This window comes from Aythya ferina (assembly GCF_964211825.1).
Source record: "Aythya ferina genome assembly, chromosome: 1".
Classification (NCBI taxonomy): Eukaryota; Metazoa; Chordata; class Aves; order Anseriformes; family Anatidae; genus Aythya; species Aythya ferina.
Genome location: NC_140296.1, coordinates 164096165 through 164113435, shown reverse-complemented (window position 1 = coordinate 164113435; position 17271 = coordinate 164096165). Strand labels below are relative to the sequence as shown.

The following is a 17271-nucleotide window of genomic DNA, read 5'->3' as shown; positions in this document are numbered from 1 at the left end:
TTTTCTTCCGAGTTCTTCCTTCTTGACACGCCACAGACTGAACAAAGCAGATACCCTACAAAGTTGTACGGTGCTAAAACACCTTACGAATCTATTACTTAACCTTTGAAAGAGATGATAATAACGTAATGCCACATGGTTTCCAAATATCTCCAGAAACAAGACAGAATATAGTGATGACAAACTTTCCAGCTGGTTTCAGCCTTCTTTTGCAAGACGTTATTGCTGCGTCTTGAGAAAGATGCATGGCTCCTGTCAGTACCTTTTGAGGCTTTGGCCAGAAGCTTACCCTTACCTATTTATATATCAAGAACAAATAAATAAAAGAGGGACGCTACAATTAGAAACCAATCTAAAACCGAAATAAAATCCTGGAGTTTCATACGTGAAATAAGTAAATTGGGCTTAACGACCGCTAATCGCTCTCCTTGGTCCATGAGCACATTTCCACCCAAACCCCACCATCCTGCAGCCATTCACCAGCAGATGGTAGCAGCCTGCTTGTCACTTGTACAGGAATTATAGCATTCTTAGCCAGGGAAACAGCACTCAGGCTCTCATGGGAAGAGAAATTCCTTTTGCTCAGTAAGCAGCCTGCTTAACCTCCCCTGCTTGACAGAGCTGAAGGCTGGTACTTGGAGCGCGCTCCCATTGGGAGGTGCCAATGGGTAGCAATCATTGCCAGGCATCTAATCAACTCCTGGCTTCGATTTCAAAAAAAAAGAGAGAAAGAAAGAAGAAAAGACCACACAGCGAAGATTGATTCTGAGGTCCTATCTCCACAATTCATCTCTGGCCACAAGGCACATACATCTCACTTAGAATAGGCTGGAGAGACTGAAAAGTGCCATTTAGAAGAGACACTCCATCCCTTGAACTAAATTATCAATAGTATTAACGCCAGATACATTGTCTCTACTCCTCCATGCTATTAGCAGCCCATTTCTTCCTCGTTACAGCTCATCCTTCTCTGTCCACCGAAATGAAGCAACACCCAACCTGGAAGTGGGAGCAGCAGGGGGACTCTGCCACAGCCCTAGCAGCCTGCTCTGATTCACCCAGAACATTAAAACCTCCTCTGGCTGCACTCCTTTTGTTCCAAGGGCTTTTGCTTTGTTTCTTGTTTTGCTTTTTGTTTCGTTGGTTGTTGGGTTTTTTTTGGCCACACATGCTCCTTCATTACTACACGAGTAAGCTCTTCTGGCAGCACACTGTTCTCAATAAAATACAGAGGGGTGTGCACGTTGGGTACCATTCTTTGCCTCCCTCAGGGCTGCAGCAGAAGTCGTTCCCAGCTTCACACTGTTCCCGAGCCACCCAACCTCCTGGCTGAGCACTGGGACAAGCTCTGAGCACCACACGGCTGTGTCCCAGAGGCACTGACCAGTGCCTACCCAACGCTCATGGACATCCACAGCAGATGTGACCGTGTCATGTTTTCGACTGTCTATAACCCTAGAAGGCTTTTCTCGCCCACTGGTTGCTTCTTTCTGTTTCTTACCAGCACGCAGGCCGCCTGAATACCTCCCTCCAGAATGCCTCTTCTTCCTTTGCTCTCTCTTTTCTTCCCTTTTCCTTTGATTTGCTTTCTAGGTATCTCCTTATTTTTCCCCTTCCTGCATACCAGTGTCAGGAATAAATATGTGAAATGAAATGGAAAGCAACAACTAAAGGTCACTTAAAAAGAAAAGCCAGCAATATAAAATAATTAAAAAAAAAAAAAGAAAGAAACACATGGCGTTAATTATACAGGTGTAAATCCTCACTTTACACAAATTTTCCATACTCTCTCCTTGATCTGTTTAAATCCTATGCTTTCAGGCAAACAACTGCTCCTGTAGAAGAGCACGGCACAAACTCAGCTAGAAGGCAGGGCGGCTTTCAGAGCCGGCCATGTCAGGAGGAGGAGAGCCACCAGCTCCTTGGCACGCAGCAGCTGGCAGGCCAGCAGAGGACTCGGCTGCAACATCCAGGCGAAAGGGCAGCAGAGGCAGCAGGTAGCCACCTTCCCGTTCCTGGAAAGCAGGACACGGAGAGATGACTTGCTGCAACGAGCCACAAGGAAAAGCTGAAAGATCTTGGCTATCACACACTGTTTGCTAAAAGAGAAAGGGAAAAGTTATTTTGGAAGACTGCTGTTAAAAGGGACTGGGATGGAAAAAGGCAGGGGGCTGACGTTTTTAGGAAGTAGGAGAGGAGAACAGCATTTTCACTCTGATATCCAGGCACTGGTTAATGAAAAAAATTGCTTTTGGGATTGGGGCTAGAGATAACAACCACTACTAAAGGATACTGAATTATTAGCTTCCATTTCCTGTAAGGCAATTTAAGTTCTCCAAAGAACAGGCACAAAATATCAGAAAAAAATGAATCCTGCAATTAAAAAGAAGAAGAAAAAAATCCTTCATGCTTGCACTATTAAAAGATATCTCCTGCCAATGGTGATACGCTCGTGTGGCAAGCAAATCAAGTAACAACAAAGAAATAATCACTCAAGTAGGGCTGGGCAGCTATCTCGGATTGAAGAAACTAAGGGCTAATTTAGATTTCAAGATTTCAGCAAAGGGACAAATCAGCGATCTGAAAGATGCCATCGCTGTGCTATAAAGCTGCAGCAGGAAACACAGAGAAGAGTCAGAGCTGCAGTGCTGCATGGGCTGCTGAAGCACAAAGGGAAGCTGCAGCTCAAAATGGATGGCATGGAAAAAGAAATACAAGAACTAAAAATGTCTTAAAAAGGGGAAATCCTATTCAAAACACACAAAACCGATTAAAGTGATTCAAGTACAGCAGAAGCACTTCAAATAAACATAGAACAGAGCTTTATTTCCCTCAACTTGAAGGAAAAAAGAGAAAGTAGCAAGAACAGAAATAAATTGTTAGTTTTGACAAGGAATGGGGTTTGTCAGCAAAAATTTCTAAGGGTCTATGCAGACACCTAGGCCATTCAACTGCATTCCTAACAGATGTCAAAAGGGGGGTGAACAAGAAGGTGATGAAACTCGCAAACTTTGTAAAATTATGCAAGGTAGTCAAATCTCACTGCTGGTAAAGAGCTGCAAAGAGATCTGACAGTGCTGGGTAAAATGATAAAATGGAGATGAAACTTAAATGCTGATGAGTGCGAAGTGATACAGATGGGGAAAAATATTTTCACCTATACATATACATGATGGTAGGCTGGAAATTAGCTGTTACTACTTGTGAGAAGGCATTAGGAGCCATCCTATAAGGAGACATCATTCAGTCCTTGCTTCCACAGGAAAGGCAGTCAGAATATACTGTTATTAGGGACAGAAATTGATAATGAAGGCAAAATCTTCCTTATGTTTATGTATTACACTTGTAGCATCCTGACATCCTGAATATTGTGTGTGGTTCTGGTCACCCTATCAACAAAGCAATACGACAGATCAGGAAAAAAGATTTTATGTATCAAATCTGGTGTGCACAAGGGAATGATTTTAGCTATTTCCAAAGAGGAAAAGCAAAGAAGGAGACCATCAGGCTGCAGGTTTAAACTGTAAAATAAATCCACTTCTCTACAGAACAACTAATTAGACCACAAAGCTCCCTGCCAAAGGCTGCTGCACTGGCCAAAAGATAAGCAAGTTCAAAAACATTTCAGACAAATTCCTCAGGGATAGGTACGCCACTGTCTGCTAAACACGGTGATCTGAAGGAGAACAGGCTAAAGCTGTGGCTGCTGAAGGCAGGGGAAAATACCTACATACCACTCTGAACACACCTGGTTTACTACACTCCTCTGAAGATGACTGCTCCTGGCCGCTGCTGCAGATGGGATACCACAGCACGTATTTTTGTACCCACCCAGAATGGTGCTTTCTTTTGCAGACTGAGATTTGATTGTGAAATTCCACAAAAACAGCAGCAAAAATGTGCTTATTAGAAGGAGTGCAGGCACCCAACAGCAGACTGTGAGGTTACAAGCTTTTAAGACTTCAGTCTTACCTCCAGAGCAGGAAGGCCAAGCTGAACCATAACACTGTGTGAAAGGGCTGAAATTTGATCTAAGCACTGAGTTCATGTTCAGCACTCCAAGCAAGCCTAAGTGTTTCATTCACTTGGTGCAGTGATCAAAGGCTTACATGTGCATGAACACACTCCAGGAGACGAGACTGGTGAAAGGTTGCGAAATCATGGAAGATGATGAACCCTCTCCGCCCCTCCAACAATGAAAAGAGGAAAAAACAACAAAATAAGGACACCGGGCGTAACTGAACTAGAACCAAGTTCAGATATTTCAAGAATAAACTGAAGGTTAACTTGAACAGATTCAGGAAAATTAACAAAATCCAGTAACTGAAGATGGTAATGGGAAAGCACGTTTAATTTTAAATTAAGCAGGCTGAGCACACCCCTTTGTAGCCAATACATTTCAGATTTTAAAAGGAATATTAATAGGCAGACCAGCAGGTCCAAGACGACCAGAAATGCCTAAGTCTTGTTTCCTTTGACGACAAAGAGCCACCCTGAACAAGAGAAACATTTCAGACAACCACTTACAAGCGCAGGGATTTGAATTTGCTAAAGCACGCAAGTCTGTCTAAAAAAATTATACAGTTTATGTTATCTTGGCTATTCATTTGGGGATTTAAATGTGCAACAATAAGTGCAATTTAGCTTAGAAAAGGTCTGAAAGATAGAAAAGGAGACTTAAAAGAGGAAAAAAATGCAACTGTTCAAGCGGTGATTCTGCGATAAGGTGACACGGGCACAGGAACAGCGCGGTCAGCAACAGAGAGCGCTCGCTCCATTTGGGTTTTCTGCCACTACTGGATTTCTTTCCCAGCCACCCTGGGTACTGATTATGGGAAGTATCTAAATACGTGGTCAGTCCCTACTTAGCACAAGATCTGATGAATACAATCTAAACCAGCAGCACACAGTTGCCTTAAAACAAAGCCATGTCACCACCATAAAGGAGTTTGTGGATAAATCATAAACCAAAACCCTTCCCCCATAAAGCAATACCTTTCTATAAAATGGCTGGAATGACATAAAAGATTTTCTTTTTTTAATGACAATCAAGGAAACCCAACAAACTCAACTCTACGTTTATATATTTGAGGAATTTGCTTTCAGGAGGCAACCTGCATGACGGAACCAGTTTTTCTCCAGCCGAACGGAAAATGGCTGCTTACTGTTTACGAAGACCTGAATAGTTTAGTTGGAAGGGACCTACGAGGATCATCAGGTCCAACTGCTGAGCACTTGAGGGCTAACCACAAGTTAAAGCACGTTATTGAGGGCATGGGCCAAATGCCTCATGAACCCCGACAGGCATGGGGCATCAAGCACCTTGCTAGGAGCCTGTTCCAGTGTCCGACCACCCTTAAAACAAAGGCTCGAAGGAAAAAGGTCTAATTCATTAAGTTGTTAGTGGCAGTGGACTCGCTACTAACAAAAGTAAAGGTTTAACAGGTAATAAAATGCTTCTGAGCAAGGCAAACCGTAAATGGGCAAGATTTTGACAAGATAGCAAATACCTGGGCAACCTGGCAGCAGAAAGAGTGCAGAACAAGTCCACCCCTCCCACGATTCAAAGGCTTGCAACATCACACAGAAATAAAGCAGTTATTGGTAATAATCTCTGCAAGCCTTCATCAGAAACAAAGCCCTGCTGTGCGAGACGTTTCTGCGATACAGAGTGAAATGCTGGCGGATGCAACGGGATGAAACGGGAGCGGTGAGACTGAGCCAGCGACGCTGGGCAGTCTGTCACAGCAGCAGGCGAGGGGCAGCCACTTCTGCAGAGATCTCTGCCAAGGAGGGCTTTGAAGCGATGTATGAACTAAAACCAAGGTAAGCACGCAGGTTTCTGAAAGAGAGGAACTTCATTTAGGAAATTAAAAACATAAATAGGATGCATTGGAAGTAGATCCTTGAAACCAAAAGACGACAAACAAGCAGGATGCAGGCAGCTAAGGCAAAGACGAGTAACTTGCTTGAGGCACAAGAGGAAAGCCTGCAGCAAATAAAACTGTGACTCTGTGGGCAAAGAGAGCACGAGAAGCTGGCGGCTCCTCCAGGAGGCTGCTGAAGCAGCAGCTACGGGCAGTGCTGCCCCGAGGAGGAGGCGAGCAAAATGCAAGGCGCACACTGAGGTCTGCTGGAAAAGTGGCTGAGGGTGAGCAGCAACAGCAGGGGAGGTGAGCCCAAGGGAAGTGAAACAATGGAAGGACAAATGCTCGGGGGGCCGGACATCGCCCATTAGTGGTGTGCTGTCAGGTAACATCAGCGTTAAAGAAAGGGGAAAATAAGTTTAAAATAGCTCGTGGACTTGAGCAATAGATATTCAGTCACAGCTTGGAAAACTAAGCAGGTCAGTGAGACACATCGATGAGAAGATCTTAGAACACCTCTGAGTCTATCAAAAAAAAAAAAAGACAAAAAAAAGACTGCTGGCCAAAACCATGAATGGGTTTAAAGATTATTTCACTATCCAATAATCAACAGCAACCAAACGACAGGCCACACTGATAGCTCAAACTGCCCCTTACAACAACAACTACTTCTCATGGATTCTGAAGTGTGTTTATTTTAAAATATCAAGGAGCAGCTGGCTTGCCAAGGCAGCAAAGCTTCGTACGAAGTAGTAGCAGCTCAGAAGCGGCAGCAAATATAAATAGCAGCCGAAGCCCAAGGCCGGCTGGCATTCCAGCTGGTGCGACAGGGCAGCCGAGGAGGTCTCAGTCCGCGCGCTCCTTGAAGGACAGGCTGAACGTCGCCCTACCAGGGGAGGAACTGCCTCTGTCTAAGGATTCGGGAGCTCTGCTCTTCTTCCCAGGCTTGAGAGAACAGATTAAAAAAATGAATGAAGATCTTTTGGGCTCAGGCCACTGCTGAGTCATGATAAAGGCTATCTCTGTGACCTATTTGCTAGCTACACCTTCAGGTTTTATAAATTTAGATGAATCTGTGCTAAGATAAGAAGGACTGGTATGAACTATAGAGTACTAGAAATAAGTCACCGTGCGAGATCAAGAAGAGATTTCATTTTCATCTGAGGCAGAAACAGAAAGATAAAGGCATTCTTGTTTTGTTTTTAGTTTATTTTACCCAGGCACACCCTCCTCTCACTTCTTATTTCTCCATCTTCTGAGGGCTCCAGCCCAAAAGCAGAAGCACAAGGCAGCAGTGAAGTCTTCTTTGTTCAACAGCTTCAGAGACTCAGAATGGAAAATTTGTCTTTGGGCATTCCCCTTCGAGTTATTTGTCCAGAAAGCTGAATTTGCTGGTAACTTGGTTAAAATTCCTGTTCCCCAGAAACCACCTCTGCAGATTGCTGCTGAGGAAGGCTACCACGTGGCATCACTACGGAACCCTTCTTCTCCCCAGTCCCAACATGTGACACTTCAAAGGTAGAGTAGTTAAAGTTAAGTATGGGAGTAAAGACAGCAGAAAAAGCTCACGGAACAGCTTTATAAAACTGTAATATAGGCACTGGAATTATTCAAATATAATGTAAACAATTTCCTTAAATTAACATGAAAAATGTTGGTGTTCTGGAAAGCATTGGTTACGCTTTGTGTCGAGCTTGAAATTTTAGCAATGAATTTCACTTGGAGCCCTTCCTCCAGAAAGCATTTAACATTGACATTTAATAACGAATAGATGGATGGTGCCAGTACATTCAAGCTAGGATGTTCAGCATTTTAACTTCCTACTAGTAAAGAGAAAACTAGCAAAACATTTTTATCCTGAATCTAAACGATACACGAACAGATTTTCAAGTGACTAACTTCCTCTCATTGCATCTACGCAACTGAAACATGCAAGCCCGTATCAGCTCCCTCATCTTGCGATTTAATTATGAGTACCTGCCAATTTAGGAACATATCATACTTTAAACTTTCCAAGCACCCTACAAGTCTGTCTCGATGCTCACAAAATGACTGTTCTTCAGTCCTGTTTTACACAGTAATTAACTGACTTGTCAAAGGCCACAGTGGGAATTTCTGACAGCACAGGCACGGGGTTTGAAAGGACCACAGCTCTCAGAACTGAACTCAAGCACATGACGTTGCCTTCCTCCCATTTTTTAAGTTTCACATTGAGCAGCAGAATCCTTTGGTGGCCTCCTGGTCTCAGTTAGGACAGAGTTGATTTTCCTCCTAGCAGCTGGTAGGGTGCTGTGTTTTGGCTTAGGATGAGAAGAGTGCTGATACCACGCTGATGTTTTAATTGCTGCAGAGCAGTGCTTACACCAAGCCAAGGACTTTCCAGCTCCTCGCTCTGTCCTGCCAGTGAGGGGGGAGGCTGAGCGAACGGCTGTGCGGTGTTTCGCTGCCAGCCGGGTTAAACCACGACAGGTGGAAGTCCCCGTTTCAGAGCTTCATGCCATGACACCCTCCTCCTTTTTCTCTCCCTTCGTAAGTCTTCCCTGAAGCTGCACACTCACCTTTCAGCATCAGTAACTTTCTTAAACTTAGCGAGCTTGAGTCCTCAGTAAGCAGAACACACCAACAGAGCCAGATTTTGCCAAGAGATAAGCCAGAAGAGGACAAATACACACCTCAGTTATACCTACTGAAGTGCACATCAGAAGAAAACATGCAAGGAGCAAGAAATGGAAAAAAAAAAAAAGTCACTCGCAAGTGATGACTTCAACTGTGTTTTTAACTATAGCCTGGCTGGCAAAGCAGGCTTTTCCCTGTATCCACACTGACAGTCAGAGCCAAAAGCTGGTTCGGCCAACAAAAAATCGCTTGACAGAAGTGCATGTGCGTGGAGTTTGCTGGCCGGACCAGCTACCTGCACTAGTTCAGGCTGAGAGCAGTCGTGCTGCTGGAGGGGAAGGCAGTGGGGTGAAGAATGGCTCCTAACACCTGTAACATTGATCAGGGTTAAGTTATCACTGGGCTTCATCTTCACAGCTGCTCCAGGGAGGTGTCTGAAGGGCTTTATCAAGGTGAAGGGCTTTATCAAGGATGCTCTTCTCTCTTTTGTACCTCTAAAAACCATGCAGTCTTGACCTGTTATTATATTTCCACCATCCCTCCAGCTCCATTTTTACTCCCTTACTTTATTCCCCACCCTGCACTCACCTTTCCCTAACTTACTGCACTGTGGCACAAGCATCGAGGACTGCTGCTGCAGTGAACATAGGAATCACATCAAGTTTAAGCAAGGGATTTTGAAAAAGTTTTTAGTTGTAGGCATAGCCCAGGCATTGCCATCTCTGAGCCTGTAGGAGGAGAAGCCAGCAGGACTGAGAGCACAACTTGGAACTCCAAGAGGCTTTCTGATGAGGAAGATTGTTTGAAGAGCTCCCTAGCTGAGGGCAAACCCACAGCCAGTCGTCACTTCCCAGGTCCCTGCTGCACCATTTGGGCAATCTGCTCCTCTTCCTGCTCCTGTCTCGGCTCAGCACTGCAGCAGGAACAAGCTGTTGAGGGGAACCAGCGTCACAACTCACATCCCCATATTCCCCAAGCAACTGTGAGCCCCCAGCTCCAGCTACATGCCTTCTCACCATGGCTCAATCCACTTGTGCTCAACCATAGCCTTAGCAATACAAGACTGCTGTTAAATGCTAATTGCTTACTAATGAAAACTAATCATCATGCAATTAAACTTTAATCACTAAGCAGCTGGCTGAGATCCAATCCATAACAATGAAGGTTCATTAATAACTTTTTCAGAGAGCTCTACCCATGAAGACTACCCTGTACTTGGCATCCTGAACCTCACCGAGTCCATGCGTGTGTAGGAAATTCTGATGGAAAAATATTTCTTCTGTTACTAAAAAAAAAAAAAAAAAAAAAAAAAAAAAAAGCCAACACCAAAATAAACCACCCAGATCGCAGCTTCAGAAGAGCACAGTTTAAGTGAAAAGTACGGTTTTAAGATGCAGGGAACCCTGACTCCATCCCTGGCTTCCTCATTAATAACCCCAGGCGAGATTTGCGGTACAGACAAAAGCTCTTCTGATTCTTGTCTCTTCAGAATATTTGTTCTTCAAGGCAAAAATGTCTTCTGAGCTTTAATTTTGCTACAGTTTCCACAATTATTACATGAATCCTCATCATAGTTCTGTTTTGCTTTTACTCCTCTTTCTACATTAAGAGAAATTAATTTAACCTCTTCCAGAAAACAACTCTCTAATTAAATACTGGTGTTAAAAATAATGGGAAGAGATTGAAATTATTCTCTACAAAGATAAAAGTTTAAAAATTGCTTTCCATATTATATTAAAAAAAAATATCTCACACCACGTTCCAAAAGTTGCTCAGTTTTGTCCTAAACCCTTCCCATCCCAGCCTGGCTACTGCACGAAGCATCATGGTTCTGTAGGCAGCTTTTTAAGAATTTGGGTTGCTTTGTAGTGTTTGAAGAACTTCCTTTTACTCTGAAGAGGAAAACATTTGTCTAGTTGAAGCATTGGTTTTTGCTTACTCAGTGGTCAGAGAATTCACAATAACATTTTAAAAATAAAACTGAGCCTAAAATTTTATTTAAATATGAGCTTGCTAAAGACAGGATGTATTTCTAATAACCCATACAATATTCTATAATGGAAACACGAATTTTTACCTTCAAAAATTAACTTTTTAATCTCTCGGGTCAGTTTGATTAAAAAGAAATAATATTTCTTTCCAAAATCAGGAAAAATGTTTTGAGAAATCTTCATTTTTGCCTAGCAATAATTAGATAGAGGCTACTAGAAACATGGAGGAGTAGAACAGAAAAACCTTCTGAAGTTCTTGCCATGTCCTTCAACACCTATATCTTAGTAGCATTCTTTTAACGACGGAGGCTCGAGAGACTACCATCTGGAATCGTTCAAGTTAAAGAAAAGTTAGTTCATTAAGTTAAAACAAAAACACCAGCAGCACAACAACCCTCCTCCCCAGTTTTTGGAAATCTTGCAACCTTTTGCCAGCACGGCTTAAAAAGATTCAAGCTAAGAAGATGCATAAATGGGTTGTATTCACTCATTATTGAGAATTTAACAAGAGTTTGGCAGCTTGAATCAGACAAAAGGGATTGCGTGAGCCAGACAAAGAGCTCTGAAGCTTTGTTTAGAAATCTTCTGCACAGAGAAGGCCCCATACACATTTGGAAGAGCTTCTTAGGAGTTAAAGTTACTTAAATGTATTTTTAGGTGCAAACTGTACATAGAGTTCGAGGATCCCTGATGCTTTATAGAAAGGCCACAACTGTGGCATAAACAAGCTGCGTTTTACATACAAAAGTTTCCAGTGCTCCTGGCTACAGCTGAGGCAAGCAGTTCGACATCCCATTCTTTCCCAGTGCTCTGTTGTCAGTAAATCTCTTCCCTGCTTTCCTCACCCCACACACTAGACAAACAGTGGAATATAAGGACATGCGTCAGCAGCCGTGATGCCCACACTGATGGCAAGGAGGCAGCCAAACACATGCAGAAATGACTTCCCTGTACTTACCCTTTACCTTCTCTGCCCCCATACGAAAGGCTGACAAAGGAGAAGTCTTTCCTCTCTTCCCAGTATCATCTTTACATGAGGCCTCAAGTAAAAGACGCTTCCTGCCACCTACAAGCCGTGGCCACCAATACGCTGCATCAATTTTACTCACTTTCTGCTTGCGATAAAGCCAAGGAAAGCAAGCTTTATCTCCCCAGCATAATTAATGCCTTCCAATCACTTGAGATATTGAAATATATGTATTAGAAATGTAAATGCAGATTCTGGCTGCTCACCTCCTTGGCAGCGGAGGGTTGTGATAGCAATACACGGAGCTGCTGGGAGCTCCAAGGCTCCGCAGCACTGCTCGTTCACACCTCCAGGTCCCCACCAGAGGCAGGCAGCGAGCTGAGATACAACAGGGGCTCCTACCAGGCTCTCATCTCGGTGGTGGCACACTCACAGACCAGGAGTCACGACAGCACAGACAGTTTCAGTAGCGCAGCAGATGGCAATGCTTTCCCGAGAAAAGCGGACCAGAAATGCATTATTCAGCCTGTCTTTCAGAATTTCTGCTCCACCAGAAATTTCGTGCTTCCGGATTTTCGCAGCGCTGCAGAAGAATACTAAGGACACTGCCATGTCTTGAGGGATGCGAAGAAATGTTAGGCTAATTGTACTAGGGGCTGCCTTCAAGAAAAAAAAGAGCACGTTTTTAGTTGAGCCAACTAGGTGTTCAGACACTGTCCGTCAAAGAAAACCAAGAAGTTGATCACTTCCAGGGTAATTGTAGAAGGTGCCTCAGGATTCTGTGGCACTCCCCATCGGTGGGGTTAAAGCACACTAAAAGCTGTTGACAGAGAGGAACAGGCAATGTTCTCAGTCCACCCCTTTTTCAACCACTGCTAACAGGTAGCTTTTGAATTTTTTGACTGTTTTCCCTTTTTTCACAGCTGAAAATTAACAAGCTCCAGTGTCACTCTTCCTCCTCTGGAAATTTCTCCTCAGTGTTACAAGTCTGGGTGTAAGAAACACGGGTTTCCCTTCCTGTGGCTGTCAGGCACGTGGCCTTTGAAGCAGCAGATTATTTCAGCTGAACCCTGACCCGATGCTGAACTTCACTTGATAGGCTTTTGGCAAGGAAAAATTAAGAAGAAAAAAAAACACGTCAGGTGCTGCACATTTTCCTTCTTTAAAAAGAAGGATAATGAATGAAAGGTGAACACAGAAACAGCAGCACTGTGGGACTAAATCACTTCTTAGTTGTGGCTAAATGGAGATCTCGAGGTTACAGCCACCAGGGAAAAGGCCCTCACCACGCAGGGCCAGCACACGTGGTCCAGAGAGCAAGTGGAGGGAGCTGGCTGACCTGGCAGGACAGAGGGGGTGTGGGATTGGTCTTCTGATGGCTTAGCTAGCTAAAACATAAAAATAAAAGCAATAAAGTGGTTCTATGAAAGCAACAGAGCAAACGAAGTTGTTATACATAGGCCGTCCTTATTCCTTTACGGCACAGATTTTCAGACAGATGCTCTGGGAGATCAGCTAGCACGAGTCTGAAGTGATCAAGAACAACTTTCTGTGCAAAACCAGCAGCTGTTCTCCGGGAAATCTGGGAAGCAGAGATAAACCTATCTCCAGCCCCACGGACTACCAAAGGCACGCTGAACACGAGCCAGAAGGTTCAAGGACTTCCTTCCACGTACGAGGATTAGAAGATTCCTCAAGCTGGGAACGAAGCAGAGATTGATAAGGAAAGCATTAGATTCTTCAGACTTCTTACAACGGGGATAAACAAGTTTTCCTTTCACAGAGCGCTGGTGGCAGAACCAAGAGCGAGATTTACATTCATCAAGGTCAATTCGGACAGTGATGGCAGGGGGAAAACACCCAGAACCAGTGTCTGTGCTGGGTCAGAGCCTTTGCCTTCAGGAGGAAGAGGGGTTTTATAAGAAGGAATCCAAGCAACAGCATAGCACCTCCTGGTGAACAGCCTTCTAGAAAGCAACAGCAAAACTCACTGTCCTTGGGCTCTGCAACTCCATGTGTAACCCAAAGAGCCTTCTCTTCTTCTTCTCTTCTCCTATTCTTCTCTTCACCTACAGCTCCTTAAACTTAATGCTGAGAACAAAACCCATCCGTTCTTATGAACAGGAAATCAGCTGAGGGCTACAAAGTGGCTTGGTGATTTTGCCAGTTTCAAAGGTAACCAAAATTTCATCTTGCAACAGTTTCTCATGAGTAGGAAAACAAAGAAATGAACAAGGCAAGAAACTGTTTTTTTAATTTATGTACAGCAAGGTGCATGCCACTGTTAGATTTCCGTATTTATATGTGCAAAGAGATGGCTTGACACGACTGTAAGAAGAGACACCCCAAAAAAATCGCCAGAGGAAGAATATGGATATACTGTATCCTACCAGGTAGGGCCAGGAATCCTTAAATATTCTCATATCTCCTGTAGGAATACCAGCCATAAGGTTCCCTATATCATAAGGCAAAAAGATCTCACCCCAATTCTCTAATGATCGATTTTACCTGGTCCAAAGCACAGTGCCCGACCACCTCCAACATCGGAGAGGGGGCATTCTCTAGGCAACACGTCCCCCCAGCACCAGGGAGGTGGCAGTTTCTCTGTTCCAGATTTCATCAGCCTTGGAACCCCAAATGTCTAATGGCAAGAAGGCCAGCGAGCACCTCACTGCGGTGTAACGACCAGCACGATGAGGGAAACACGGTCCCATCTCCTGGGGAATCCAATTTGTAACTCAAAATATGAAGGCTTAAGGCATCTAAAGCAGCCCCGTTTATCCAACCAGCTCTTCACGTTCTCAGAAGCAAGGAGCCCTCTGGGGTGAGCAGAGCAAATGAAGTGCCTGCTCCGGGCTTCAAGAACGGTTCTGCCGCTTTGAAATCCAGCTGGATTGGAAGATAATGCATTCACATCATTTTCAGTCCAGGGTGAAATCAGGCTTTATGGAAAGCTCAAAGCTCAAGAAAGTCACTGCAGTTTAACAAAAACTTCTTTTATTTTTTGAAAGAAAATACTTTCTCATCTCAAATTCTCCTGCGGTGTTTGGTACAACTAGGACTTTGAGCAACCACACGTACATTTTAAGCCTTCAGTGAGATCAACTACGGGGCCATTCTCAAAAAGAAGCCATAAGGCCCAGACATTTACTTGTGTAAGGAGCAGAAAGTTTAACGTAGCAGGAGAAACACTTCAGATTCTTTGCTGATTCTGGAAAGCAAGGAAGAATCAGACTTTGGGGAAAAAAAAAAAAAAAAAAACAAACTGTAAAAAGCTTCCATGTAAGAGAGGGGAAAAGAAAACAACATAGGTGAGTCGGTGTGAGAAGAAACACTGGGTGGGCTATTTACACCACTACCATGGTTCATGGCATGAGACCAGCAGTTTACATTTCTTATTTCTACAGGAGGATGCTGCACAAGGAACAGCAAGAGAGGCAGATCGTTAAAGAAATTATTTCAGCTCATGTAATGGTACAGATTCAGTTTAAATTTAGTATGCATCCACCCTTTGTGGCTACTCCAAACAGTTTATGTGAATCTGGAACTGCAGCAGTATTTTATGTGCACAGAATGCATTACATACATAAATCGCTCACTTCCAGGCTCACAGCCCCTTCATATGCCATAAATTAACATCTCCCCTTTCCCTGGACCAAATCTAAAACCCAGATTACCAAATGCTGGTGCACACACTTATCTCCTCGCTCCTGCCAGCGAGCAGCTGTGTGGTTTGCACGTCTGCCTTCCCAGGACGCTCTACCACTGCTGAACTGCGTGTCAGCTGAAAAAAAAAAAAGCAAGGAGGAAGCACAGAAGAACATACGCAGCAAGCATAGGCAATCAGCTGTCGGAGCCAGAAGGCTGTCCTCAGGCAGCAGGGCAAAAGAGAGTCTAGTTCAACGCAGCCTTTCCACTGCCTGAGGACGGCCTGTGGCAGGCACACCTCTTGATACCCTGCCTGCCAGCTCCGTGCCGCGCGAAGCCCTCTCCGAAATCAGGAGGGGGAGACACGCAGCTCCCAGGGAGGAACACAGCACTATTTGCTGCAGTAGCATAAAAAGGTTGAGAAAAAGAGATACTGCTAGGAAAGGGGAAAAAAAATAACCACCCTATTCCATTATTTGTGACAGAGGTGAAGGAAAAGACGGATTACTTTTCGCAACGTAATGAAGAGGAGCCCAGCATTCAGCTAGGGCATCTGTGACCGTGTTTGTGTGAGACACAGCATAACAAGACGTGCACACAAATGGTCCCTGTCTAAAAGTTCACAGCCCCAGCCAGAACAGGGGTGAGCACTAACAGGATACGTGCTGCAGCTCACACACAAAGAGAAGGCAGTTATTTCTTACAGCGTTAAATGGAAAGAATTAGAAAAAAAAATAAAATCAAAGAAGATGCTTGTTGCTCAGATTCCAAGTCAGAACAAGATGGCAGAGGATGGATTAAGGATGATGTAGATTAAAAGACAAATTTGAAGTGAGACCTCACCGTGAATTCCAGAAGAGTTTATAAGCTTGTGATAGAAAAGCAGGGATCTGGAGCAAAAAGAAGGCTCTACAAGCCTAGAACAAAGCAAGCGGGCTACCAAAAGTTACCCAAAGACTTGGCAATCCAGGATAAGGGTGAGGAAAGCACAAGCAGGATCCCAGCGAGCCACACAAAAAGCTGGGAGTAATGAACAACAGCCTCTGCAAAACCAGTGGAGAGCAAAGAGGTAATCAAAAGAGGCCACAGCCAGGAAACGAGGTGGAACAACGCTTCAAGAGCCGCACAGCTGATAGTGACAAATGTAGCTGACAGAGGAAGGAAAATGAAGAACTGGATCTGAACTTTAGCTAGGGAGAGATCACAGTAAACACTGATTACAATTGTAGTAGAGCACAATTGAAGGCACGGTGGAGGACAAGAGCACCAGACAATGCTCTCAAAGAATTTTGAGATGAAAAAAAAAAAAAAAAGGAAAGGAAATGAAGAGGTAGTTGCAAAGGCAAGAGAGGCCACGGGCATTTTGTACACCTCTTTTAAAAATGTGAAACACTTGTGTCTACAGGTTACTACGAGTGAAAAAAAGCTGCGAGTTGAGTGAGTGATTAAAGGAAAAAGGCAGAGAGAAAGGACAGCAGGTTCAAGAGAGATAAGGGGATATTGCTGCACGGTGCCATAAGGGCAGATGAAAGGGTTAAGAAGAGAAGCAAGAAATTCGATTTGTGACAAGGAGATGATCATAATGGTTGGAAGAAAGCGATAAAGAGTAGGCCAAAGTGTATTCAGTCAGAAAAAGAAAGTTGCCAAGATCCCATACAAAGAAAGAACTAGAGGTGAAACGGAGAACAGGTAAGAACCATGTAACAATGTTGTGGTAATGGGCTACTATCTGACAAGCTTGATTAGAGCCCATGGACACGGCCACGATGTTCTGATGGGCAAACACCTTTTGCAGGTACAGAACATGAGGAGGATTCCTGAAGGACAGCTCGAGCGGTTCAAGAACTTGTGAAGAAGGCGTTTGCTATTGGGAAGACAAGAATCATAAATGAAGGGCGCACCCTGAGAACAGGGAAAAGGGAAAAAAACAGGCTGGCGAGATCCAAACTGAAAGTACTGGTGAGCTACAGGACACACAAATGCCTCGTCACATCGTAAGTAAAATCCAACTGACGGTGGAGAACCTGAAAGAAACCTTGCAATTATCAGAGACGAGAAACTCAGCACACAGGCACTACTTGGTGAAAACCAAATGAAATTAACTGACTTTGTTTAATGAGAAGCTAGAAACAAGAATGCAGGCCAAATCAAGTTAGGGCAAAGAAGCATGTAATTACTGTCA

General features: G+C 44.0%; 1 protein-coding gene across 7 annotated transcripts in view; it reads right to left on the bottom strand.

Moving 5' to 3' along the window:
* Positions 1–17271, bottom strand: part of TCF20 (transcription factor 20) — a 112549-nt gene that overhangs the window by 17070 nt on the left and 78208 nt on the right. The window contains exon 3 of one of the 7 annotated variants that reach the window (XM_084523299.1): positions 13531–15225. The exons of the other annotated variants lie outside the window; for them this stretch is intronic. Within the exon in view, the coding sequence (XP_084379425.1) occupies positions 15115–15225 (111 nt within the window). The 3' untranslated portion in view covers positions 13531–15114. Of the gene's footprint in view, positions 1–13530; positions 15226–17271 lie in introns of those variants that run through there. 7 annotated transcript variants of the gene reach the window in all.